This window comes from Siphateles boraxobius, unplaced genomic scaffold (genome assembly GCF_051911475.1).
Source record: "Siphateles boraxobius isolate OS27281-9 unplaced genomic scaffold, OSU_SipBor_1 6, whole genome shotgun sequence".
Classification (NCBI taxonomy): Eukaryota; Metazoa; Chordata; class Actinopteri; order Cypriniformes; family Leuciscidae; genus Siphateles; species Siphateles boraxobius.
The window spans coordinates 41,309,943-41,335,000 of record NW_027509186.1 but is presented as its reverse complement, the minus strand read 5'-3'; the positions used below and the strand labels follow the sequence as shown (position 1 = coordinate 41,335,000).

The following is a 25,058-nucleotide window of genomic DNA, read 5'->3' as shown; positions in this document are numbered from 1 at the left end:
GATCGCAATCCAGATTAAATAACTGCATAAACCAGATCACAATCCAGATTAAATAACTGCATAAACCAGATCACAATCCAGATTAAATAACTGCATAAACCAGATCACAATCCAGATTAAATAACTGCACAAACCAGATCACAGTCCAGATTAAATACCTGCATAAACCAGATCACAATCCAGATTAAATAACTGCATAAACTAGATCACAATCCAGATTAAATAACTGCATAAACCAGATCACAATCCAGATTAAATACCTGCATAACCCAGATCAGAAATCCAGATAAAAAATGATTCATGCAGAATTTTGTTAATATGAAAGTTTCATGAATGAGATCCCTTATGTGTCAGAAACTATACCTACCCCTATGGTGAAGACAAATGGTTTGACCAGTCTGCCAAATGACCTGGGGGGTGTGTGTGCGTGTGTGGGGGGGGTGGGCAGGTCTGGGGGCGGAGCCACATCCTTCTTGTGTAGGATTTCATTGGTCTCTGCTTCTTCTGCCACGCCCTTCTTCCGCTCCCCCTTCTTTGCTACCTTGCGGAAGCCACACCTCTGCTGCGTCTGGAGCGTCAATCTATTTGGAGCACAACCATGATAAAATATTGCATTAAAATGCATTAATAGTGATTTGATTTGCCAGTGGGTGGAATGTGGGAAACATAAAAACAAATAGCCAAGAGAAAACTAAAAAAAAACTTTTTTTAATGTATTAATTTTCAGTAATGTGATGTTTTACTTTTGAAACAAATCAAATCAGAGTGATATACACACACACACACATATATATATATGTTTCTATGTGTGTGCGTATATATGTATATTTATAGGCTATTTTTTTGTGCTCTGCAACAATTAATCTTGATTAATCGCATCCAAATAAAAGTTTGTGTTTATATTTATATATAATATAAAGTATGTATATATATATATAATATGATTTCTTAAATGTATGCATGCATATGTGTATTTATATATACAAAATAATGATACACAGTACACACTAAACACAAACTTTTATTTCGGATGCGATTAATCGTTGCCCAGCACTAATTTTATTTTTTACCTCACTTGGTTTCTGAAGCAAGTTATATTGACATAATGTCCATTTTTATTTCATGTGTTATTAAATAAATCAAAACATGTTTTGTTTACATGTACAAATGCCATGACAGAACTAACCTTAAACACAAGTTCATAATTATGCGGTGTTTATTATTAAATTGATTCAGTTAAAATATTTGAGTAACGTTACTTTAAGCTCATGCATTATTGCATGATCTGATTAAAACCACTTAAGCTCATGCCAGCGGATAAAACAGAGGATCTGAGGCGCTGAGTAAATAAACACAGAGTCAAAGGAGTGTTTGTTACCTGTTCGTCAGGTAGTGTGTTATTCCGGTGGTGTCCCCTGTAACCCATTTAAACACTAAACCCCTCACCGCCATCATCACTGCTGCGATCCCACTCACTGCTGCTTTCGTATCTGCAGCTTCCGCTTCCGGTTCAGAGAACACACCCACAGCGGTCTCTGCTGGAGGAGAACTGTCACTGACACACGCGCTCAACCTTTATTTATTTATGTGTTTTTTTGTTTGTTTGTTTATTTATTATTTTTTTATTTTTTTATTGAACAAAGATCACAGGGCATACATGTAGCACACACAAAAAATAGGATAAGAAACTCAAGGTAAAGCAAGGTAGTAAAGTATACAGGAAGAGATAAAAAAAAGAATGCATAACACATTTAAAGCAATAGAAATGAAACATACAATAAATTAATACAGATAAATAGAAATAAATAACAGGGGGGGAAATTTAATAAAAAATTATCATCTTCAGGAAATGAGAAGGTTACCTATAATGAAACCATAATACCATTTTTTTTTTTAAACAACGGAGCAGTTTTAGCAGCTTTCTTGTTAGCTTATAAACAAAGAGAGTCATAAATTAACTTTAAATGAACACAAAAAAAGCCTAAAATTGGGCTTAGAATCAGTGACTTTAGATGAAACTGGCCACATAGAGTTAGCAGGTTTAATCCGTAATCCGTCTCTTTTGACCCGGAGTCCCAAATCACAAAAAGTCACTTCAAAAATAAAAAACAGTTGAACACTTATACAATAGTTAAGCAGAGAAAATAAGCCAGGCTACTTCTTTCCAACGCACGCTCAACCTTTGCATAGAAAGAAAATGTTGTGTATTTAAAAAAATAATAATAATAAAATAAAATAAAATCTTAAATTCGGGTAAATTGGGACACTGTTTTGCCATTGAGATAAGTGGATAAAAATATCCGGTAACGCTTTATTTTGAGGAGTCATTGTTACACTGTAATTATATATTTAAGTACTGGGTAATATTAATTAACTACATGCACTCACTATAGGATTAGGGTGTGATTAGGGTTTGGTTGAGGGTAAGTTACATGTAATTATGCATAATTTCCTGTAATTCTTATGGTAAGTTTTTTGTTTTGTTTATTTATTTATTTCAACTGGGACAATGTGCAAAAAACATTAATTAAATATGCTTTGCACCAGATTTAGCTTAAGCTAGTTTACACATGTACATGTAACATGTAACAAGGACTGTAAAATTCACACTGTAGAATTAATTTGTGATTAGGGCATGGTTTGCACATTTTTTATTTTTTATTTTTAATTTTTTAATTTGTATTTTACTCATTTCTGGCAGAGTTTGTTTATTTATTAATTTAATTACTTGTTTAACTGTATTCGTGAATTATATTTGGCAAGGGTTTGCGCATTTGTTTTTATTTTACAATTTTTGTATCTACTAATTAATTTATTTGCAAGGTATGCAGATTTGTTTATTTTGTTCTCTTTATGCAGAGTTTATTAATTTAATATTTTTATGTTCATACTTGCAACTTTCTTTTTAATCATTTATTATGTTGGCTGGCTTTTTCATTTTTATTAATTTAATTAATCTTAATTTGTTGATTTTATTAATTTTTGGCCTAATTTATTTATTTGTGCATTTAATAATTTATTGGCAGATTTGCAGATATTTGGCAGCATTTACATTTTATTTGCCTTAACAACTTAAAAGCTATAAGAACAGTGGCTGACTGTGTTTAAGGAATACGGACTGAAAGACTGAAGGACTCTGGAGTATGAAGGGTTTTCTGTTAGAACGGTGTCGTGTTACTGATTTAAGTTAATGATCTTTGCAATGGAAGTGAATCAATCAAAACTAACTTTAGCTGGACAATAACTTTATTCTAGAGCTGCTGTAAAGCCAAAACAATCTCTGTTACTTTAATTTCCTATTACCACTGTAAAGCTGCTTTGAAACAATATATTTAGTTAAAAGCGCTATATAAATGAAGTTGACTTGACTTTACTTATTGTTGTACTATGTTATTAAGACAATGACGATACATTTTTTTTTCGTTTGTAAGTGCGTATTATATGCACGCGAAAACTGCGTATCATATGCACGCATAAACTATTTTTGGCGTATAAATGGCATGAGAAATAAAATTCGTATTATAGATACGCACTTTCATGAGATCGTGTTGGACAATGACGATAATTGTTGTTAATGTTTTTTGTTGTTGTTTTCCTGTTTCATTTCTTTAAACATTTAATAATAATAATTAAAAAATAAATATGCGCTCTTTCACCCGTACGTCCGGCCCGGTGCGCATCATCATCATCATCATCACTCACGCCCTCCGGTGCTCGGCCAGTACAGCGCGTGCGCTCCGGTGCGATTCACCGTCTCCTCGCGAACATGGCGGCGCCTGGGCTCTCCAGCCGGGCTGGTTCTGCAGGCAACAGCCCCACCGCCACCCCTAGCAGCACCAAACACGTCTCGAACCCCCCCGAGCTGGACTTCAGGTCCGGTACCAGGATCGAGGAGCTCAACCGACTGATCGGGGAATTCAGCAAACACGAGCAACGGGAGTATGACGACCAGCGTGCGCTCGAGATCCACACGGCCAAGGACTTCATCTTCTCCATGCTCGGTGAGAATGATCAATGCTTCGTCGTGCATACAGTATCAAGCCGCGCATTACATGCATTGAAAGGGAAAGTGCGATTTTGCTTCTCCACTGCATCTGTTTCTCTTTGTCATGCGCTTCAGTTTGTGTTGAGCAGCGCAGCGGATGGGTGTGTTTGCAGATTCAACACCCTCATGTTTGCTCTGTTATTATTCGTATGGTATGCTCCATTTATATGACCTGGTACAATCGGGTCATCTGCTTCCTGTGGCTTTCATTCCTCTGTGAAACATACAGGAAGATGTTTAGCACAATATCAACGCTTCTCTTTTTCCTTTCATTGAATGTGGAAGGTCAGACAATCTTCAGAAATTAACAAAAATGCACATTTAGATTGTGTGATGAATAGATTAAAATTGAAGTCGTTATTCACTGAACATCCACTTTGAACGAGTAAATAATGACAGAATTTTCATTTTGGGTAAACTATCGATTTACGGTTGATTATCGTAAAAGAAAAACAATGCAAGACATGGTGAGGTAAAGTAGATGTGAAAACCAAAAAAATAATAAATGAATACAAATACAACTTAAATGCAAATTCTGAGAAATCTAATAAATGCATAAAAAACCATATGTAAACCCTGCTAAAATTGAATGCATTAATAAAAATAAACAAATGTGCAAGCATGCAAATTCTTCATATTATAAATGGTTATGAATCAAAATTAAAATCTTCAACCAAACCAGCTGGGATAAGTAGCTTTTAATATAGGCGCCTTTCAAGGATACCGTACAACATAAAAGTAAATCAGTAAAATACAAAGCAATGCAAAAAGATAGACCTACAGATCAAACACAAAGCTATGCAAAAAGATAGACCTACAGATCAAACATGAAAATCAAATCACTAAAAGCTATACTAGATAAGTTTTAATCTGAGCCTTAAATAAAGCCGTGTTTATTTAAGGCTAGAATTCTGGGAGGCCGTGAACAGAAGTGAAGCAGAAGATCTCAGTGGTGGCGAGCCATCCCGGAGCCCCAGAGCGATGCAGTGAAGCACAGCTGAACTTCTGCTGGCTCTCCGTCTCACGCATGTTTACTCAGCCGTGCACTCACATACACAATCCACAGGCTGGAGAATGATCTGTGGAGAGGATGAAATCAAAACTGACAGTGTGCACTTTTTTTAAAAGGGGACATGACACGAGAAATCAAATTTGCCTTCATCTTTTGTCATATAAGAGGTCTTTGTACCATTAAAACATCTTGTAAGTTTCAGAGCTTAATCTCAGGGTAGGTGATTTGTTCCAGAAATGTTTTTGTTTTGTTTTTTTAATGCTGGTTGAAAGTCTCTTCACATCCTGATAGTAATCACTAAGTTAAGCGGTCTAAATGTATTTTTAATACAGTCAAACCAACATTTATTCAGACACCTTCAACATTTCTCACATTATCAGTTTATTCGCTTTAGTTTAGAAAATGATAATAAAATATGACAAGAACTCAGAGTTATTAAATCAGTTGATATTTCAGTGGTTTTGTCCATCCTTCTGTTAGACTCTCACAGATTAATTATGTTGAATCTGTCAGCTGTTAAATTTAACTACACAATTTAAAACCAATTTAGTTCAACCAATTACCAAGCAATGAACACAAAACGTTTTTGAACACAAAAAGTTACGGACTGCTGCTTTAATTCTCACTGTTCACCACTTTTCAAAATATGACGCGACCCCCCAAAAGAGCTCGCGGAGGCCCCCTTGTGGGAGCCGATTACCTACACTACCTTTAAAACATCCACAAAGAATTTATTTAATCAAGCTCCAAAAACGGGTCGTTTTGATACTGCAGGATCTGTGACGTCACACGGGCAAATACATTTGCATATAACATTGACGAATAGTTATACATCATCGAACCATAGGCCCCGCCCACTGGCGTTCAACCGTTTTACGGCTGATATTTGCCTACACTGGATGTAAGCGTCACGCCAAAAGCAAACTGAAGTCATTATAATCACTGGCCCTGTCTACACTGATACAGTATACAGATGAGTGTTCAGTTTCTGACAGCACATGATTGAGTCTGTCGACATTAGCACAAATGGAAGAGGGAAAGAACGATCATCCAGTTGAAACAGCTGGTTTGAGTCTCTTTACAGACTTCCCAGTGTCAGAAGTTCCCAGTGTCAGAAACAAGTGGATGGTGCATTTTAATGGTGTCCCGGATCACGTCTGAGGATTATATGTTTGTTTGGAGCATTTTGTTTTGTAAACGAGGCTCAGTGTAGTTGACAGATGAACCAGCGACTGTATTGGATCTGACAGCAGCTGCATCACAAACCATAAGTAAATTATATCATAATGCTTTGTCTGTAAATGACAGTTTTATATGGATAATGCTTTCAATAGTGAGTGGTCGTTGATACTGTTTCCTTTGCAATGACATTAGCCAATTATAACTATTTATATTTACCGACAAGCCTTAAAGGAGCCACGCCTTAAAAACAGATAATTTCAGACTTAGTTAATAATAATTCCACATTTTTCCACACACACACACACACACACACACACACACATATATATAGGTCTTTTTTGTGTGTGTGTGCAAAATTGTAAATGAACCTCAAAGAACATATTAAAATAATAATAAAAAAGATGTCATGACCCCTTCAAATCACATTTGCATGTTTAGCTGAGTTTACTGCACTTGAATTGGTAGTCAAAAACGTGATAAAATTAATGGCTGAATGTGTTTTGCTGAATGTTGAACTCGCTGACTGTGGCCTCACCGGAGGAGCGTGACAGATGTGCAGGGCCCAAAATAAACACACTCATGCAGAGTCACTAACTTGTTTTCGTTTTTCTGAGATTCTCTAGAGTTGCTTCTGCTGCCGACGGCAGATTTTAATGCCTTCGAGTCACTCGCTGGTTCATGAGGTTGAGCTCAGGTGTGACGTCATCTGACACCGGGGATTATTTTCTTTAGGAATCTGTTTCTAGCATCTGGTCGGGAATGTTCACTGTGTTTGTGTAGGAATAGTTTTTATTGCGTTTGCTCTGTTGATCTTGTGATTAAAGATTAACCTTTTTTATTATGATTTATTATAAAGTTTGTTCTATTAGGCAACGCCCTTCATTCCCTCTAATGCTGTGCTCACGTCTCGTCAGAATTACTGTAATTGCAACATAACTGTTTACAGCACAGAAACTATTAGTTGCCAACACCCATAGCGCCAAAGTGCATCCATGTGCAAAACCTTTATCACTACTCTAAAGGTTAAATTTGTAATCTTTGCATTAATTTAAATGTAATTAATTAGTCTTATTTTGTCATTTATGTTAGTGGCACATAAATTACACTGATTGAACGCAGATTTAATTCACCTCCAAAATATTGACGAAAATATCCAAATATCCAAAATATCAAAACGAATGACATAAAGGGACGGTCCCAAATTGCACACTTCATGTGCACTTGCAGTGTTGTGTACTTAAAATGGCCATCGCATATGTTTGTCCGTAAAGGCCACAAAACCATAGAGTGTCCAATTTGTCATTTTAGGTTTCAGAAGGGTGCGCGCGAGGCCGATAGGCTCCCTGGATGCACACTTTTGCCGACCCTCACTAAAGCGAGCTCCACAGAAGACTTCTTCCCAAACAGTCAAAGTGGCGTTACATCACGAAATTGCGAACTCATACGAAGACCACAAATGGCACCCTAAATCGTGTTTAGGGTGCCATTTGGGGAAGGGCCTATATGAGTATGGACACGGATGAAGATGGCGAGAGCTTAGTGCTCCATCTCAATTTGCCTACTTATACTACACACAAAAGTATGTACTCTTTTTGTGAAGCAAAAAGTAGAGACTTTTGAGTGTGTAGCAAAAGAGTGCGCAAGCTTTGGGACAAACTGTCATGTCATACAACTGTGTCTTTAAAGGGTTAGTTCACCCAAAAATGAAAATTCTGTCAGTATTTACTCACCCTCATGTTGTTCCAACCCCGTAAGACCTTCGTTCATCTTCGGAACACGAATTAAGATATTTTTGATGAAATCTGAGAGCTGGATCACACCTCCATACTAGTCAAATCAAATCAAATCAAATCCTTTTATTGTCACACAACCATATACACAAGTGCAACAGTGGGTGAAATTCTTAGGTGCAGTTCCGAGCAACATAGCAGTATGACACGATGTGACGAAAACAATTACAGCAAACATCAGATTTACATAGATTACACATCTAATGTGCGCACAATTACTCACAGTACCGTATACACTAACAGAACAATAAATAATATACAATGTACAATATACAACAGTTTACAATATACAACAATTTACAATATACAACAGTATACAAAAATACAAAAAGAGGTAATTATACATAGAATAGATACTCGTAAGGTGCAAATATATATATATATATATATATATATTATGTAAATGCAGTAGGTTATGTTGTGCTGTGTTGACAGTTAGAATGTTTATGGTTATTGATCATGAGGGATCAAGAGTTTAGAAATCTAATTGCTTGTGGGAAGAAGCTGTCATGGAGTCGGCTGGTGTGTGTCCTGATGCTGCGGTACCGCCGGCCTGAGGGTAGCAGTGAGAGCAGCCCATGGCTCGGGTGGCTAGAGTCTCTGATGATCCTCCGAGCTTTCTTCACACACCGCCTGGCATAAATATCCTGGAGGGAGGGAAGCTCACCTCCGATGATACGGCTGGCAGTGCGCACCACCCTTCGCAAGGCTTTGCGGTTACGGCTGGTGGTGTTGCCGTACCAGGCAGTGATGCAGCCAGTCAGGATGCTCTCGACGGTGCTGGTGTAGAACTGTGTGAGGATGTGGCGGTTCATTCCAAACTTCCTCAGCCGTCTCAGGAAGAAGAGGCGCTGATGAGCCTTCTTCACGACGGCCTCAGTGTGGACGGACCATGTGAGTTCCTCTGTGATGTGGACACCGAGGAACTTGAAGCTGCTGACTCTCTCCACCGGTGCTCCATTGATGGTGATGGGGCTGTGTTCTCTGTCGTTCTTCCTGAAGTCGACCACTAGCTCCTTGGTTTTGCTGATGTTGAGGGAGAGGTTGTTCCTCTGACACCAGTGCGTCAGAGTGAGCACCTCCTCTCTGTAGGCCGTTTCATCGTTGTCGGTGATCAGACCTACGACCGTAGTATCATCAGCAAACTTGATGATGGAATTAGAGCTGTGAGTTGCCACGCAGTCATATGTGTACAAGGAGTACAAGAGTGGGCTGAGAACACAGCCCTGTGGGGCTCCAGTGTTGAGGGTCAGTGATGAGGAGATGTTGCTGCCTATTCTAACCACCTGGCGTCTGTTTGACAGGAAGTCCAGGATCCAGCTGCACAGCAAGCTGTTTAAGCCCAGAGCCCGGAGTTTCACATCAAGCAAGGAGGGCACTATGGTATTGAATGCTGAGCTGTAGTCTACAAATAGCATTCTCACATAAGTGTTCCTCTTTTCCAGGTGGGAGAGAGCAGTGTGTATTGTAGATGCAATAGCATCATCATTGGAGCGGTTATTGCGGTATGCAAACTGCAGTGGGTCCAGTGAGGAAGGTAGAACAGAGCAGATGTAATCTCTGACTAGTCTCTCAAAGCATTTACTGATGATGGGGGTCAGAGCAACAGGGCGCCAGTCATTTAAGCAGGTGATGTTGGTTTGCTTCGGTACAGGTACGATGATGGACGTTTTGAAGCATGTGGGGACTACAGACAAGGAGAGGGACCAATTGAAAATGTCCGTAAAAACACCAGCTAGTTGGTTCGCGCACTTTCTGATGACGCGGCCCGGAATACCGTCTGGACCCGCGGCTTTACGGATGTTCACCCGACGGAAAGATCGGGTTACATCCGCTACAGAGACGGAGAGTGTACTAACCTCTGTAGCTTCAGCCGCGAGAACTCTCTCCGCGAGGGGGATGTTAGTTCCCTCAAATCGAGCATAAAAAGTGTTCAGCTCATCTGGGAGAGAGGCAGTGTTGTTCACTGTGGAGTTTATGTTTCCTTTATAGTCCGTAATGCTATTAATTCCCTTCCACATGCTTCTAGAGTCGGTGGTGTTGAACTGTCCTTCAATCTTGTCCCTGAATTGGCGTTTTGCTGCTCTGATAGTTTTTCGGAGGGCATAACTTGCTTGTTTTTGCTCCTCCGCACTCCCGGAGTTAAAAGCGGAGGTCCGCGCGTTGAGTGCTGCACGAACATCGCCATTAATCCATGGTTTCTGGTTCGGGTAAATCCGTATTGTTTTGATCGGAACAACGTCTTCTACGCACTTCCTGATGAAACAGGTTACGCTATCAGCATAAGCCTCGATGTCGTCATCAGAGGCCGACCGGAACATCTCCCAGTCCGCGTGATCAAAACAGTCCTGAAGCATAGAGTCTGATTGGTCCGACCAGCACTGGATCGTTTTGAGGGCGGGTGTTTCCTGTTTCAGTTTCTGCCTGTAAGCGGGCAGAAGGAGAACGGAAGAGTGATCCGATTTGCCAAAAGGTGGGCGGGGGAGGGATTTGTAGCCATCCCGGAAAGGGGAGTAGCAATGATCCAAAACCCGGTCCCCTCGTGTGTTAAAGTTTATGTGTTGGTGGTATTTAGGTGCTATTTTCTTAAAGTTGGCTTTGTTAAAAGTCCCCGGACACAATGAACGCGGCCTCAGGGTGCGCGGTTTTCTGCTCGCTTATTTCCCCATACAGTTCCTTTAGTGCCCGGTCTGTGTCGGCTTGTGGGGGAATGTACACAGCCGTGATAATGACCGCTGTGAATTCCCTCGGTAGCCAGAATGGTCGACACAGAAGCATGAGAAATTCCAGATCAGGAGAGCAGAAAGACTTGATAGAATGTACGTGCCTCTGATCACACCAGGATTTGTTGATCATAAAACATACACCCCCACCTCTGCTTTTACCTGAGAGGTCTTTAACTCTATCCGCTCGGTGCACTGAGAACCCCGCGGTTTCGATGGCCGAGTCTGGAATCTCAGCAGACATCCAAGTTTCTGTAAGGCAGATAATGCAGCAGTCCCTAGGCTTCTGGGAAGAAGTCCATAGGCTTCTTCCCAGAAGAAGCCTATGGACTTCTTTATTTTTCAATCCCTGAAGAAGTCCATAGGCTTCTTCAGGGATTGAAACTCGCCAGCCCCGAAAAGTCATTAAAGACATCGTTAAAATAGTCCAAGTGACTCCAGTGGTTCAATCTTAAGTTTATCAAACGACGAGAATACTTTTTGTGCACAAAAAAAAAAAAAAAATAACGACTTTATTTCAACTATTCATTTCCTTCTCTGTGGGCCCCGAGTCAGTTCAGTAGTGTAATAGCGTAAGCTTCTGTTGTTGTACATCACACGCATCATACACATGACTAGCGTCGGCCAATAGTGAGCCTACGTGTGACGTAGCTCTACGCTATCAGACTACGTTAACTGACTAGAGGCCCACAGAGAAGGAAATGAATAGTTGAAATAAATCGTTATTTTTGTTTTTGCGCACAAAAAGTATTCTCGTCGCTTGATAAACTTAAGATTGAGCCACTGCAGTCACTTGGACTATTTTAACGATGTCTTTAATGACTTTTCGGGGCTGGCAAGTTTCAATCCCTCAAGAAGCCGATGGACTAGTATGGAGGAGTGATCCAGCTCTCAGATTTCATCAAAAATATCTTAATTCGTGTTCCGAGGATAAACGAAGGTCTTACGGGGTTGGAACAACACAAGGGAGAGTAAATAATGACAGAATTTTCATTTTTGGGTGAACTATCCTTTTAACGGTTGCTCTCTGTCGCATCCTATAACAGTAATGTAAGGGGTGTACAGTTAAAGACCCAGAACCAGATATGAAGAATGAAGACCCAGAGTCAGAATTATAAAAAATTAAAGAAAATATTTACTGAAGATAGTTTGCAGTTTCATCAGCAGAAGTCAGCTTCAATACTCGCACAGGAGTTCGTAGGCCGCCCCGCTTACAGTTACAAAGATCACAGCAGTTATACGATTTCCAAGGTCTAAGCTACGTCATTGCTTACAGGATGAATGATTCTCATTGGCTATGAAATAGATAAACACAATAATTTTCCACACATATACAGATAGACTGAAGCATATCTCCATCGATTATGCAGCTGAAGTTAGGCACGTCATGACCTTCCAGGTCGCAGATTTGGGTTGCTGGGCGCCAGCATGTCCAGAACAACAACTCAGTCAATCTCCAATAATTCCAGTGGTTCCTTAACCTGTAACCAAGAAGACTAACACACACACTGACACACAGCTTTTCCAAGGTTGGATTTGGCCAGGCTCTCACTATAAACAGGAGAGTCCTCTCAAAACATAAAGATAATGCGTTCTTTCTCTCAAAGATAGCTAAACTTTAGTCTAACTGGAAAGAAAGGCTTTAACAAAGAAATGGCCCCTTAAACTATTGGCTTCAATGACCCCTATAGGTTTAAACACATTGAAGACCTTTCTCAAACACAAAACAAAACAAGTCCCTATTTCATTTCTGGAAGCTGGGTTAAATAAGCAAGCACTGCATTCAGATATCAAATACAGACATTAAAGAATACATGAAAAGAACATTTCAGTAATCACAATGGTAACTTATATAAATAAAGTAAAATCTCCAGAGAAGTCATTCAACTCATTTGATATTTAGAAGGAAAAATATTGATTAATACCTTAATGATAATCAATCATTACATATACATTGAAGCAGCAGTGGATTCCAATCCACCCCCTTCAGTCCCCCGTTTTAGACCAATGTGGAGTCCTAAACACCACATCAGGTCTATCCATAAAGAGGCTGCTTCAAAATGTTAGGTTTCTGACCCATGCTCCTCTGTCAGGTTAATTTTTATAAAACAAACAATATCTTTTTCCTTCAATGACTTAATATCAATTAAATATCCCACATACTACAATATTGATCTCCAGAACCTTTGGACATAGCTGTCTTTACATGTCTTACACAGCTATTATTCATCTTGGCTAATTTGGTTTCGTCATCAAATTAACTGATACAATACAAGTACATATTTAATCATAAATACCAGGATATATGCACTAGTTTTTATAATTTCCAATTCATTTTATAATAAACTAAGAAGAATAGTTAATCCATTCTTTTCACTACTCCCCTTTATAGACCCAAAAGGTTCAAAACACTGGTTGAAAACACAATGGTTGTCTAACTAAAAATAAACAACAAACAAATAAAATATTAATAATTAAGGCCCATAATAATCGATGTAAGCACTTTAAGTCTTTACTGAAATCATCCTTCAGTTTACAGTCGCATAGCATGTACCATTTTAATTGTATAACATCTTATACCCTTTTTTGTTTGTTTCAAATAGAAACAAAATAATAGAAATAAAATAAAGAAATAGAAATAAAATATAACAAATTCACGTCATCATTTCAGTCATTATTTTACCACTAAAATATAGGATCGTTCCCCATTCTGCTTAATAAAGGTTTTGTTCATTAATTATCCTTATATCACTTTAATCCCTGTCAATCATACGTCTTATTGTTTTTATTTTGAAACTCACTTTTCCATACCATTTAAACTTAATTTGACTTCCATAAATTCTATCAGAAATTGTATTTTCATAACATACATTTTTTTTTCTACTATATTTCTTCCATCTTGCCCTACATGCCAGTTCCTTCTGCATCCGTGTCTCTCACCACTGTCAGCCTAGTGACACTTAAAGTTCCCTCGTTAGGGAAATCATGGTATTTTATTAATTCTTCAATACTCTTGTTTTCTTATCATTAACTTCAACTTTATTTTTCATTATAACTACTTCTCACAGTATTTGTCTCAGTTCCACTTATCTTTACAGTTTTACAGAAACCAAAATATTATGTTACTCAGATCCCAGCCCACAGCCATATAGCTGCTTTCTCTTTTTACTTTTATTAAATTGTAGTTTTCTTAGACATCTAATGTCATACATACATTTAATGGATTGAGAAATACAACCTTTTCTTTTTAGAAGTTATATTCACTCCTCCTTTGTTCGCCCTCCGGCCTTTCAATAAAAATGAGGGAGCTCACTCTGGATAATTTGGATAGTGACTTAGCCAATGTGTCACTTTGTCTCTCTGCCGTCAAGTCTATATATATATATATTTTTTTTTTTCCTACGTTTATCCTTATGATCCCACCTAGTTGTCTATTTAAATTTAGACCCTCAGTTGAATTTAGACAAGAGTTTTACCCCAAAATGGACGGAAATCTTCTTTACAATTCCAATTTATATAAAATACTAATCCAGAGAGTAATTCAGTTCAATATCATAAATGATAAAAGCATTCATAATTACCAATAGCAGACAGAGCTGGAGAACCACTCCAATTAAAGCTCGTCCCATGTTCTGCATTGTCTTTTCATCAGATTTACTCAAAACTATTAGCTTCCTTAAAACTTGTCATTTGCCTTAACCCATCTGTAATGATAAAACCCTCATTCCAGAGGTTAATGACACAATATACACACTATTCAGACCCAGTATTCGTACCCCAAACTAACACATACAAGACATAGAGTGCAGTCACCATCACACACACACATATTAGACACATATTTTAACTGTTCATCTTCAATGTTCGCTTTTCATTATATCATCTCTAAAAAGATTTAAATTTTAAGTAAGATTTTAAACTTCACATTTTCCTGTAGCTTTTACCTAATTTTACATGGTTTCTTAACTAGTTTCAAAGCATGCCTGTTCATTATTCATTAGAATTTAACAAGGTCAGCTGGGTTGTTTTGTTTCATTATCATTATTTTGCTTCAGCTTGCTCTAGCAGGCCGATGACAGAAAGACAGACACAGTTACCATCCCTTCCTCCACTCAAGCAGTCTCTCTCACTATAAATAAATTTCTAAGACTGTAACTTATATAAAATGTAATATTAAATTCGTTACAATAATCTTTGACCATTCACCTTTGTTATCCAGACTTTTCTTAAATCAAAAGCTGTCTTCATCTTTAGCCACCACCATGTCTAACGACCTTCAAGAGTTAAAACTATGTTATAGACATATTAGTTCAAAATCAACTCTTCTATACATTTTACTTGCCCATATGGCAACCAAGATCATGTCCCTCATATAATTAAGTTTTGTTACTGTCTCCGCAGCAAATAATGGCAATCACCTCATGGAATCAGCTGGCTCCTGAAAGCCCACTCCCGTTAATCATTTATCTTTAATTTTCTTCTCTTCAGGGTGTCGTCCCCTGGCATAGTTGCAGACACTTGTCACAATGAAAAACAAGCCATACAATCAATGTGGTTTCTGGTGAGTGGTATAGAGGAACTCACATTTCTGGGTCAGACTGCTGTAACTTCTCACAGCCCATCTCACCTCTCAATGCTCTGCTGACCCCGGTGGCCTCCAGTAATCAGCGCTCAACTCTCATACCTTTCTCACAAATAACACCTGCATCCGAAGGTGCCCAGTGTTCGTGACCCCCTGCGTTGGGCTGTCCCCTGGCCAGGAAGATCATCCCGTCATTGAGTAGCCACTCGTACACACGTACACACTGGTGACCGCTCTTTCCCAATACAATCAGTTTTCTTCAACAGAACTCAGCTGTTTTCTGGAGCTTAGGAAAGGCACGTTCAAGAGTCACCAGAGCCATTCCGATTGCCTAATAGTGTTCACAGGGAGACAGGTTAATAACAACAGTATTTAATCACTTAAATCCATTAACTATCTTAAAAGCAGCAACCTAGCTACTTAGATTATACTCAGTGAATTTAGATCACAACCGTACATTCAGTGTACTTCATCTGTAGCCGGAGCCATCGGTCCTGAATGGTGGAGACTAAAATGAGACAAAGTTGTTACTGGTCCTAAAATACGCTAATCAAAATGTCACCTCTATCGTTTAAGGTCTGTATTATTATTTTAAAGACTTCTTTAAAGTCATTCAGTTTTACATTTAAAACATTTTTAACATTTAAGTACAAATTGCCCTCTGAATGGTAATGATTTCTTTTAACATCTCTGTGTCTATGGTTTTCAACTGAAACACTGTGCTTTACTATCAATAACTTATTTTCACTTATGACACAGGCTCAGATAACAGCTTTTAGCTGACATTGAATGAGAGAGAGACTCTGAGGCATTCAGGACTGGTACACTGCATTGTCATGAACGTCTAACTTTATCTACCATCTTTTAACACTATCCCAGCTTAAGGCATCTTTGCCAGATATTACATACGGTTTCAAATATACATATTATTTATATTTGTCTTTTGCCCACACATCAGGAAATTTAGGCATTACAAATTTCCACTCAGATTGAGTCTCTGTCGCCCTGGCTGTTTCAGCCACAGCACACATCAGATTCAGATAAGCAAACTGTTTCATTACAGCCAATAACAACCTTATCTTTTGAAAGCAAAACATCAGCTTCTAGATCTTTCATGTCAACTTTTCAAGCTGTTCGTTTAATCAGCATTTAGCAACTGTTAATCCAGTACTGCTTCTGCTTATTTGTTCTTACATAAAAATAATTATTCTAGTTCTCAATAACGTTTCACATTTCTCAATCTCAATTTTAATTGTCAAGTTCTCAACCATAGTTTAATATTTGACTTTAGTTTTCTCTTGGAGTTTATCAATCTCCAATTAGGATTCACACTATAAGTTTGACGAGGCAAGCACTCTCTGCTTGTGATACTTTTGCAGTTATTGTAAATCATCTGTGAGATTAGTCTCTCTATATCATCTAAAACCTTTTTAAAATGTTTAATTACAACACAATCATCCTTTTAGTTACTTTGATATATTTTGCAACTCACATCTGTTGGAGTCATTCATTTTACATCAACCTGTATTCATCAATTCACTTATAAAAATTACTATTATAGAAATTACTATTATAGATATTCTCTTCAAAAGGATTCACTTTAAGACTTCAATCTTTTGACCTTTTTATCTCTTATTTCTCAGACGAAAAATGTCACTGTCGTCATTTAAACACTGATCTACTTTCAAACCAATATTATTACCAAAAATGTGTTGTCATTTTATCACATTTTAAACACCTTCTCGGTGGGCATTTACAGTTACGTATTAAATGGTCCTGATGACCACCATTAAAACACTCCCGGCTCCAACTTACTGCACACCCTTGAAGCAGTGTGTCCCAAACAGGAATGCAAACCGAGCTGATAAGCAGTTCTCTGTATTCTTTTACAGTCCACCAGTGGCGAGTTCAATCACAATAGCCGAATCATAAACTTCATCATTATTATTGGCAGAACATTAATTTTCATAAGCTGCAAAATATTCTAAGTTGTTTTCACAAAGTGTCTGTTTAACTTTAGTCACACTTGTCCAAGGAAATGATCTTCGACCCATAATTTAATATACTTGCTTTTTGTAATCATCGTAAGCAATACAAGGCTAAACATTTTAATTTTTCAGTTTCTTTGTTTGTTTGTAGCCAGTCAAGTTGTTGTTTAAATTTCCAAACAGAAGCAAAACTTTTCAAGACAACCATTTACTTAATAATTTCTGCAAATTTCTCTGAAGTGAGGGCTTCAGAGCACAGCTGCTTACAGCGTTCGCTCTTTTCTGTCTCACTATTAGTTTCAGGACTGTTCAGGTTACTGATCAAGTTACTCAGTTTGTCTGTCATATCTTAATAACAGTTCAAACTCACCTGAAGTCATTGCAGAAATGGAGGCGGCGATCTTTGAACAACACAGCTTGGCTTCTCCGTGATGAAACTGCAGAGTATACTCCAAAATCACAGTTACATATACTGGTCCATGCCAATTTGGGTCACAACTTTTTTTTTCTTTTTTTTTTCTCTCTCGGGATCGTTCCTGATGCATCCCTGGCAAACAACCCTATTTTTGTTAGTATCCCTAACTGCCTGATTCACTAAATTCGGGGATCCCCTATCTGAGATGGAAGAGATTGAGCAGGTTTACGGTGCCACTGGACCTCCCGTCCAGGGACGTACTCTGCTGGGGTGGTGCTACACCATTAATGCCCAGCGGGGCACCCACAGAGCACGCTTCGCTTGCGCTGTCTTGTGCCGTTACCCTTAACGACGCTCTCAGCGACTTCTTATCCTCTCAGCAGTACAACTTACTCCTTCACTCGCCTCATCGGAGTGAAGGCTACTTACTCCTTCACTCGCCTCATCGGAGTGAAGGCTCTCCCGCTCTCCTTCAAAATCTCTTCCAGTCAGACAGCCCTAACAATTAATAAAAGCTTACTACCTTGTGTGTTGATTTGCCAGAGATGTCACCACGGAATGATTGCCCGCCGCATCCTCCACCAAACTGTAAGGGGTGTACAGTTAAAGACCCAGAACCAGATATGAAGAATGAAGACCCAGAGTCAGAATTATAAAAAATTAAAGAAAATATTTACTGAAGATAGTTTGCAGTTTCATCAGCAGAAGTCAGCTTCAATACTCGCACAGGAGTTCGTAGGCCGCCCCGCTTACAGTTACAAAGATCACAGCAGTTATACGATTTCCAAGGTCTAAGCTACGTCATTGCTTACAGGATGAATGATTCTCATTGGCTATGAAATAGATAAACACAATAATTTTCCACACATATACAGATAGACTGAAGCATATCTCCATCGATTATGCAGCTGAAGTTAGGCACGTCATGACCTTCCAGGTCGCAGATTTGGGTTGCTGGGCGCCAGCATGTCCAGAACAACAACTCAGTCAATCTCCAATAATTCCAGTGGTTCCTTAACCTGTAACCAAGAAGACTAACACACACACTGACACACAGCTTTTCCAAGGTTGGATTTGGCCAGGCTCTCACTATAAACAGGAGAGTCCTCTCAAAACATAAAGATAATGCGTTCTTTCTCTCAAAGATAGCTAAACTTTAGTCTAACTGGAAAGAAAGGCTTTAACAAAGAAATGGCCCCTTAAACTATTGGCTTCAATGACCCCTATAGGTTTAAACACATTGAAGACCTTTCTCAAACACAAAACAAAACAAGTCCCTATTTCATTTCTGGAAGCTGGGTTAAATAAGCAAGCACTGCATTCAGATATCAAATACAGACATTAAAGAATACATGAAAAGAACATTTCAGTAATCACAATGGTAACTTATATAAATAAAGTAAAATCTCCAGAGAAGTCATTCAACTCATTTGATATTTAGAAGGAAAAATATTGATTAATACCTTAATGATAATCAATCATTACATATACATTGAAGCAGCAGTGGATTCCAATCCACCCCCTTCAGTAAACTGGCCTGTCAATCATCTTGTCACAGTAAACTGGCCTGTCAATCATCTTGTCAAAGATAAAATCCTCCACATTTCATTCCCTACCGTATCAAATGCAGAAGCACTGTGATCTCCAGTCGCGGGTCTTTCCTCATATTAATGCATAACGATGCATTTAAAAGTTAATGGCCGAACGGATTGCTTTTAAAAGTCCACATTGTTATTGCAAATGAAATATAACAAGGATAACATCTAAAAAAATTATTAGGTTAAACTTTAATTATTAGTCACTCAAACCTTTATCTAAACCTCTCACCGTCGGTCGCGCACATCTACCATTCTTTGTAGTTTTTTTAACACTTTTTTTTTACTCGTGTTTGTAGGTCTTCCTCCAAAGCGCAATGGGTTGTGGGTAATATTAGCTGTTATAGTGAGCACGGATTCACACTTCGAAAATCCACTGGACATGGTAGATCATCCGGGGACTTCTGGCATACTCTTTTCAACACACTATGCTTTGGGACATACTTATTCTAATCTCACATACTATTTAGGATGGATAGTATGGACATTGAGATGCAGGGTAGGTTTTCCCTCTCTAATGATGTCATTTCCTTTTTTCAGGCATGGTGCAGAAGTTGGACCAGAAGCTTCCAGTTGCCAATGAGTACCTCCTGTTGTCCGGCGGGGTGAGGGAGGGTGTGGTTGACATGGATCTGGACGAATTGACGGTGTACGCGAGGGGAGCGGATTACGACATGGACTTTACGTTGCTGGTTCCCGCGCTCAAACTCCACGACCGAAACCAGCCGGTCACTTTGGACATGCGTCACTCGGCGCTCTGCCACTCCTGGCTCAGTCTGCGACTGTTTGATGAGGGAACCATAAACAAATGGAAGGACTGTTGCACTGTGGTCGACCACGTTAACGGCGCAACCAACTTCTTTTTCTCGCCCACCCTGGTGGCCGATTGGTTCTACGAATCCATTAGTTTGGTTTTGGCGGAGATTCAGAAGAAGCCGCAGCGCGGCGTTCCTCGGGTCGAGAAAGTCGAGCGCAACTCCACGGTTATCTCCATCATCTTGGGCGTCGGAGGCAGTCGGATGCTATATGACGTGGTACCGGTGGTTTCGTTCAAGGGTTGGCCCGCGGTGGCCCAGAGCTGGCTGATGGAAAACCATTTTTGGGATGGGAAAATCACAGAGGAGGAAGTGATAAGTGGGTTTTATTTGCTGCCCGCGTGCTCTTCTACAGGTCAGAAGGAAAATGAATGGCGTTTGTCATTTGCGCGCAGCGAGGTGCAGCTGAAGAAGTGCATTTCCGCGAGTCTGATGCAGGCGTACCAAGCTTGTAAAGCTCTGATTATTAAGCTGCTGTCTCGACCCAAAGCCATTAGCCCGTACCACCTGCGCTCGCTAATGCTTTGGTCCTGCGATCGCCTGCCGCATACGTACCTGGCCCAGGAAGACTATGCCGCGCACTTCTTGCTAGGTTTGATCGACGACTTGCAGCATTGCTTGGTGAATAAGACCTGCCCTAATTACTTCATCCCTCAATGCAACATGCTAGAGCACCTCAGCGACGACACTGCTATGCTACATGCGCGCAAGTTGTCGTCCGTACGCTCTGACCCAGTGGAGCACTTACGGAGCGCAATCGAACACGCAAAAGCAGCCTCGCGGCTAACGCTTGAGCTTCAATGGCGCGGCGGAAGCTCGAACCTGCCGTCGCCGCTTTCGGACCCGGGAGGCGATCAGCAACCGGACGACCGGCTCGCGAAGAAACTCCAGCAACTGGTCACAGAGAATCCTGGGAAGTCCATCTCCGTCTTCATCAACCCGGACGACGTCACACGACCTCACTTTCGCATTGATGATAAGTTCTTCTGAAGCCACGCCCACTGATCTGATTGGACGTTGATTACAGATGACTTCACTTTGGCATCGGTGACATTCTGCTAAAGCCACACCCACAAATCTGATTGGCTGCGGACTGCTGACAACGTCATGCAACCTCACCTTCGCATAGATGATAAATTCATCTGAAGCCACACCTACTGATCTGATTGGCTGCTACTTTCACATCGGTGCCCAATTCTTCTGAAGCCAAGCCCACAAACCTGATTGGTCACTAACTGCAGACAACCTCACTTTTGCATTGGTGAGATTCTTTTGAAGCCACACCCACTTATCTGATTGGATGCTGACTGCAGATGATGGTGACAATTCTTCTGAAGCCACGCCCACAAATCTGATTGGCTGCTGACTGCAGATGAACAGTGACAAATTCTTCTGAAGCCACTCCCACAAATCTGATTGGCTGCTGACTGCAGACAACGTCTTGCAACTTCACCCTCACATAGATAAATTCATCTGAAGCCACGACCACTGATCTGATTGGTCACTGACTGCAGACAACCTCACCTTTGCATAGGTGACATTCTTTTGAAGCCACGCCCACTGATCTGATTGGACGTTGCCTACAGATTACATCACACTTGCCGTGATGACAAATTCTTCTAAAGCCACACCCCTTGCTCTGATTGGATGCTGACAGTTTTATGTTTTTAATGAGTTCTGGAAGCTGGAAGCAGAAAGCTGTGTGTTTTGCACAGAGATGTTAAACACTTCAGACTCTAAATATGATGTTAAAAAAAGGACATGATCCTGTTTCACTGCTGCCAGTTGAAGTCGTGTTCACATATCTGTTCCTCCCCGTTACAGACGCCCAGTTTTTACGGGAAGGAGAGAGAGAGAGAGAGAGAGAGAGAGAGAGAACGGGAGATTTATGGAAGGATGTGGGGGGAGGACGGTTTGTGCATGGCTCATGTGGAAAACAGGAAACCCATAACTCCACTCAGAAGTGCAATTAGACTAAATGTGTTTATACGCTTTATTTGTAAGTACACTGTAAAATTATACTGTAAACACTATTTTAGACATCTTCGTTTTCACAAACACACTGGTTGAACTTTTACTCTCACAAACTGCACATTAAGACTCCAAAAAAAAAAAGAAATGCACAAACACACTCCCTGTGATGATGGATGTTTGTTTCTTTTAAAACAAAATCTCTTTGGGTGAATCTCATGAAAACAGGTAACGTTTTAAAACCCCCAAAATATAGGCATTTTTATTTTGCATGGAGAAAATAAAGTTTATTTTGGAAGATGGTTTTCATTCATGACATTTAAACACATTTTAAACCCCCTTTTTTATTCTTATTAGATTCTCAGTAATGTAATACAGTGATTAAAAAAATCATACTTTTTATGTATAGAAATATAAAAAATCCTATATTTCTAGCATTGCATTGCATTGAGAATTGGTTTCATGAGATTCACCTCAGCTTCAATTTGTTTTTTAATATACATATGCTGCTAAACATGAGTGCATTAATAATTTTTGTTTTTGTAATAATTTGAGTATTTTGATCATTATGTGTTGTAACTGTGTACATACTCCTGTAACTAACCCTGCCCACTTCTCCCAGTTAGACCAGTCTGACAAGCTGATTATCAGCATCAACCAATCATATGATGTGCACTCATTTATTTATTGACACATGCATATCTTTGCATGTACTGTAACTGGTAGGAGGGACCGATCATAACAGACCAAACGTGAATCTTGAAGCTCTACAGGGACCAATCGTAATGCCTTATCACTGAAATCAACCAATGGGGTGTTTTTAATCCGATTAAGAGACTAGAGACTCTTTCTCGACCCCGACCACGCGTGTGTCTCTTTATTTCTGAATCAGGATATATCAGAACTAAAAAGAACATGTTGATTTATTATAGTTGTCATCATTAGACTGATGTCCATGAGAATTGTATGTACATGTTGTTTAGACTTTTGCTTGATAAATATCTCTGATTTGCCAGCGGGTTTATGGACACCTCAGCAAAATAAAATATCTCCTCTGGATCGGTGTTGCATTGCATTTTCAACTTGTGTTTGCTAAATAAAGCTGTACAGAAATACAGATGTGTGAGAAAGATCTTGATTATTCTGTTTTGCATATCCACAGTCACCAAAAAAAAATTAAAACATTTTGTTTTTTAGTTAAAACTGTTTTTTTTAGTTTTGTCAGTATAGGAATTTTGCTAATTTTGGAATATCTGACCAAATCTGCATTTATTAGTTCAAAAATACAGTAAAAACTGTGAAATATTATTACAATTTAAAATAACTGTATCTATGTGAATGTATTTTAAACTGTAATTTATTCCTGTGATCAAAGCTGAATTTTCAGCATCATTACTCCAGTCTTCAGTGTCACATGATCCTTCAGAAATCACTATAATATGATGATCTGATGATCAATAAATATTTCTTATTATTATCAGTGTTGAAAACAGTTCATATTTCTGTGGAAACTGATACATTTTATTTTCCTGGATTCTTGATGAATAGAAAGTTCTAAAAGAACAGCATTTATTTAAAATGGAATCTTTTGTAACATTATAAATGTCTTTACTTTTAATGAATTTAATGTGTCCTTGATGAATAAAAGTGCTATTATTCACTATTTAAAAATCATTCTCACCCCAAACTTTTGAACAGTATGTATGCTGCATGATATGAATGGACAGCTATAACAACTGTGACTTTTCTTTCTTTCTTTGACGCATTCTGCCAAAAGTTGCTATATTTTTACGCAAAATTGCACTGCAAGAATGACATCAAAGTTGCATGCAACCATTCAAAGCATTTGCATCGTTCTTCACATGTAATATCTTTTCCAATTTGGCTGTATCATCGTATAAATGAGCTGCAATCAATTGTTGTAAGCGCTCCATCTCTAGCATGTCAAAATAATTTTCTTCAGTAGCTAGAGAGCATCGTCCGGGATCATAACCCATGGCGTCAGCTAAATGCTCTTTTACTACTGTATTAAAAGCACTGACGCCGCAGGAGAAACATTTGCATGGAGGTTTTCCTCCAGAAAAGTAGATGCTGAGAAGTTTATCAGTACAATAGAAGTGTGGCTCGGGATGATGGAGTGTGTGTGTAAATGCTGAGAGCTGTTCTTATATCTTGCTGACCGGAGGAAGGTACATGGAGTTTCAGTTTTGCTTAAGCAGCTGAATACTAAAATAATCCAGCTCAGTTTTATATACGACTGTGCGAGTTATTTTTGTGTCTTGTCGTCTCAGCACCCGTCTGCCCACCTGCGTTGTGTGTGTGTGTGTGTGTGTGTGTGTGTGTGTGAGAGAGAGAGAGAGAGAGAGAAAATTTTGCTGTCGCTCTTAAAGGTCATTGCAGATCTGACACTGATTGATTCACTTTATTATTTCCAAAGTTTGAAGTCTCCCTGTGGTGAAAAAGCAAGTTTTCAATGTAGTTTATATGTAAACGTGGTGTTTTTAATATGCTTTAAGACAAACCATGTGTAAATAAATCAGTAAATAAGTCAAACAATTGGTAAGTATTTTCTCCTTAAAACCGCAGTGAACCAAACACGCTTTGAAATCGCTGGTGTTTCTGACCTCACAAACTACCTTGTAACCAATCAGATCAACGAGTGATCGTCAACCAGTGGATCTCTGAGCTGAGTGAGTGAGTGGAGGCGGGGCTCATTTGCATATTCATAGAACCACGCATACTAAATGAGGCAAGGGTGTCGAGTTACATTCAAGATATTTTAAGGCATGATAAAAGGAAAAAAAATGTTTGCTAGGACTGGGTGATATGATATATCATGGCGATAATATAAAGTGTGAATCAAGTTATCTTTTTCTATATTGTTTATATATCACAGTTTGCAAATATATCTATTCGTCCATTCTTTATCACTTTATAGTG

General features: G+C 39.0%; 2 protein-coding genes across 2 annotated transcripts in view; one reads left to right on the top strand and one right to left on the bottom strand.

The window, feature by feature from the left end:
* Nucleotides 1-1,606, bottom strand: part of parlb (presenilin associated, rhomboid-like b) — a 12,043-nt gene extending 10,437 nt beyond the window's left edge. Inside the window, exons 1-2 of the mRNA XM_077207198.1 lie at nucleotides 1,379-1,606; nucleotides 368-581 (exon numbers count right to left, since the gene is read on the bottom strand). Coding sequence (XP_077063313.1) covers nucleotides 368-581; nucleotides 1,379-1,455 — 291 coding nt within the window. The 5' untranslated portion in view covers nucleotides 1,456-1,606. The remainder of the gene's footprint in view (nucleotides 1-367; nucleotides 582-1,378) is intronic.
* A 2,054-nt stretch (nucleotides 1,607-3,660) lies between these two features.
* LOC143715392 (nucleotidyltransferase MB21D2) lies at nucleotides 3,661-23,235 on the top strand. The gene is made up of 2 exons (XM_077207146.1): nucleotides 3,661-4,001; nucleotides 19,873-23,235. The coding sequence occupies exons 1-2, from the start codon at nucleotides 3,767-3,769 to the stop codon at nucleotides 21,135-21,137; spliced, it is 1,500 nt and encodes a 499-aa protein (XP_077063261.1). The 5' UTR covers nucleotides 3,661-3,766; the 3' UTR covers nucleotides 21,138-23,235.
* Nucleotides 23,236-25,058: the final 1,823 nt, after the last annotated feature.

Excerpts from the sequence above, each read along its gene's own strand:
- LOC143715392 (XM_077207146.1), top strand. The coding sequence starts at position 3,767 with ATGGCGGCGCCTGGGCTCTCCAGCCGGGCTGGTTCTGCAGGCAACAGC. Across the intron at positions 4,002-19,872 it reads CTTCATCTTCTCCATGCTCG|GCATGGTGCAGAAGTTGGAC; the intron begins GTGAGAATGATC and ends TCCTTTTTTCAG.